Source organism: Artemia sp. Qi Xiang Cuo, chromosome 12 (genome assembly GCF_049724085.1).
Source record: "Artemia sp. Qi Xiang Cuo chromosome 12, ASM4972408v1, whole genome shotgun sequence".
Lineage (NCBI taxonomy): Eukaryota > Metazoa > Arthropoda > Branchiopoda > Anostraca > Artemiidae > Artemia > Artemia sp. Qi Xiang Cuo.
Genome location: NC_142805.1, coordinates 10,600,241 through 10,602,050, shown reverse-complemented (window position 1 = coordinate 10,602,050; position 1,810 = coordinate 10,600,241). Strand labels below are relative to the sequence as shown.

General features: G+C 41.7%; 1 protein-coding gene across 1 annotated transcript in view; it reads right to left on the bottom strand.

Moving 5' to 3' along the window:
* Window positions 1–1,297: 1,297 nt before the first annotated feature.
* LOC148945759 (coiled-coil domain-containing protein 141-like) overlaps window positions 1,298–1,810 on the bottom strand; it is a 28,678-nt gene continuing 28,165 nt past the window's right edge. Inside the window, exon 5 of the mRNA XM_089097509.1 lies at window positions 1,298–1,521. Coding sequence (XP_088953635.1) covers window positions 1,298–1,521 — 224 coding nt within the window. The remainder of the gene's footprint in view (window positions 1,522–1,810) is intronic.

The following is a 1,810-nucleotide window of genomic DNA, read 5'->3' as shown; positions in this document are numbered from 1 at the left end:
CTCGGGAAAAACCCCACCTTCCATTCAGCAACAGCAACCGGTAACAGCAAGTACTGGAAAATCCAAGAATACCTCAAAATTCCAAGAAAAATTCGACAGAAGAAAACTAGAGATGGACAAAATTAATCTGTCTTCGAAAGGAAAGCCTCGCCAAGTTCTGGGCATCTTGGAGACTCAACTGAAATACTTCAAAAATTTTTTTGACGATGAATTTCTTGAGCTGATAGTTGAACAAAGTAACGTCTTTGCACTTCAAACTGAGGGATGCAACCTCTGCCTCACTGCCGAAGAGCTAAAAGTTTTCATGAGCATTATTCTATTATTTGGAGTGATAAAAGTTCCCTAGTATCGAATGCACTGGGAAGCAGCCACCAGATACCCTCAAATTGCCGAAAAGATGGGCCGACAAAGGTTTGACTAGATCAAACGCTTTCTTCATTTCAACGACAACAATAAAGCTAAGAAACCTGGAGAACAAGGATTTGACAAGCTCTACAAGATTCGACCCGTCCTGAGTCATATCCGTTCCAATTTTCTGGAAGTCAGCCCCGAAGAACACCATTCAATTGACGAGCAAATGATTCCTTTCAAGGGGCGAAGCAACTTGAGACAATATCTACCGAAAAAGCCGACGAAGTGGGGAATAAAAGTGTTCACAAGAGCCGGTGTGTCAGGTTTTGTATTTGATTTTGAAGATTATCAAGGGAAGGGCACTCTTTTTGAAGACGAGATGGAGCCAGATCTTGGAGTCGGAGCCAGCATAGTTTTACATCTGATGAATAACTTACCAGAGAAAATGAACTACAATATTTACTTTGACAAATGGTTTTCCAGCTTGAAACTAATGAGCTTGCTCAAAATTAAAGGATTCCCTTGTATTGGTACGTTGAACAAAGCGCGACTGAAGAGCTGCCCGCTTCTCACAGATGGTGAAATGAAGAAACGAGAGAGAGGAACGTCAGATTACAGGACTGACATTCATTCTGGCGTTTTTGTAGTGAAATGGTTAGATAACAACACGGTTTGCTTGGCTTCAACGTATGCAGGAATAACGCCACAGGATACGTGCAGACGCTGGAACGTTAAGGATAAATCCAGGGTTGAAGTTTCAAGGCCAGCCATTGTTTATGAGTACATCCTTCATATGGGTGGCGTAGATTTAGCAGACATGCTGACGGAGATGTGCCGAACTCATCTTCGAACACAAAAATGGTATATGAGAATCTTCTGGTGGCTTATTGACACAGCAGTCTGCAGTAGATGGCTTCTGTTCAGGTCAGAAGTCAAAGTACTGACTTCAAGGACAGATAAAACGATGATCTTGAGAGCCTTCAGGTCTGAAGTTGCTGCAGGGTTGTATGCCTCGGCGCATGTGATACCCCAACGTAAACGTGGTAGACCATCCGCAGATGTTGAAAAAAGTCCCAGCCCATTTCCAAGTCGCAATCAAAACTGACCGGCTATATCTGTTCAAGCCAAAGGACTTGATCACTGGCCAAAAAAGAATGAGAAGCAGAGCCACTGCAAAAGTGCAAATCAGGATATACAACTTTTGAATGCGAAAAATGTGACCTTCCACTGTGCCTTACTGCCAAAAACAATTGTTTTAAAGCCTTCCACACCAAGTGAAAATGCCCCATTTTTATATATTCAAGAGGCTAATGTCGTATTTTTACAACATGGTCTAAAATTGACAATTTTGAATAAATCATGCAAAAATAAAATTTTTTGTCAATAGTCTGACCTAGAGATTACATGGGAAGCGTTGTAGATTTTTCCTGGTACTCGTTCATATAGTGGCCTGTCAAGG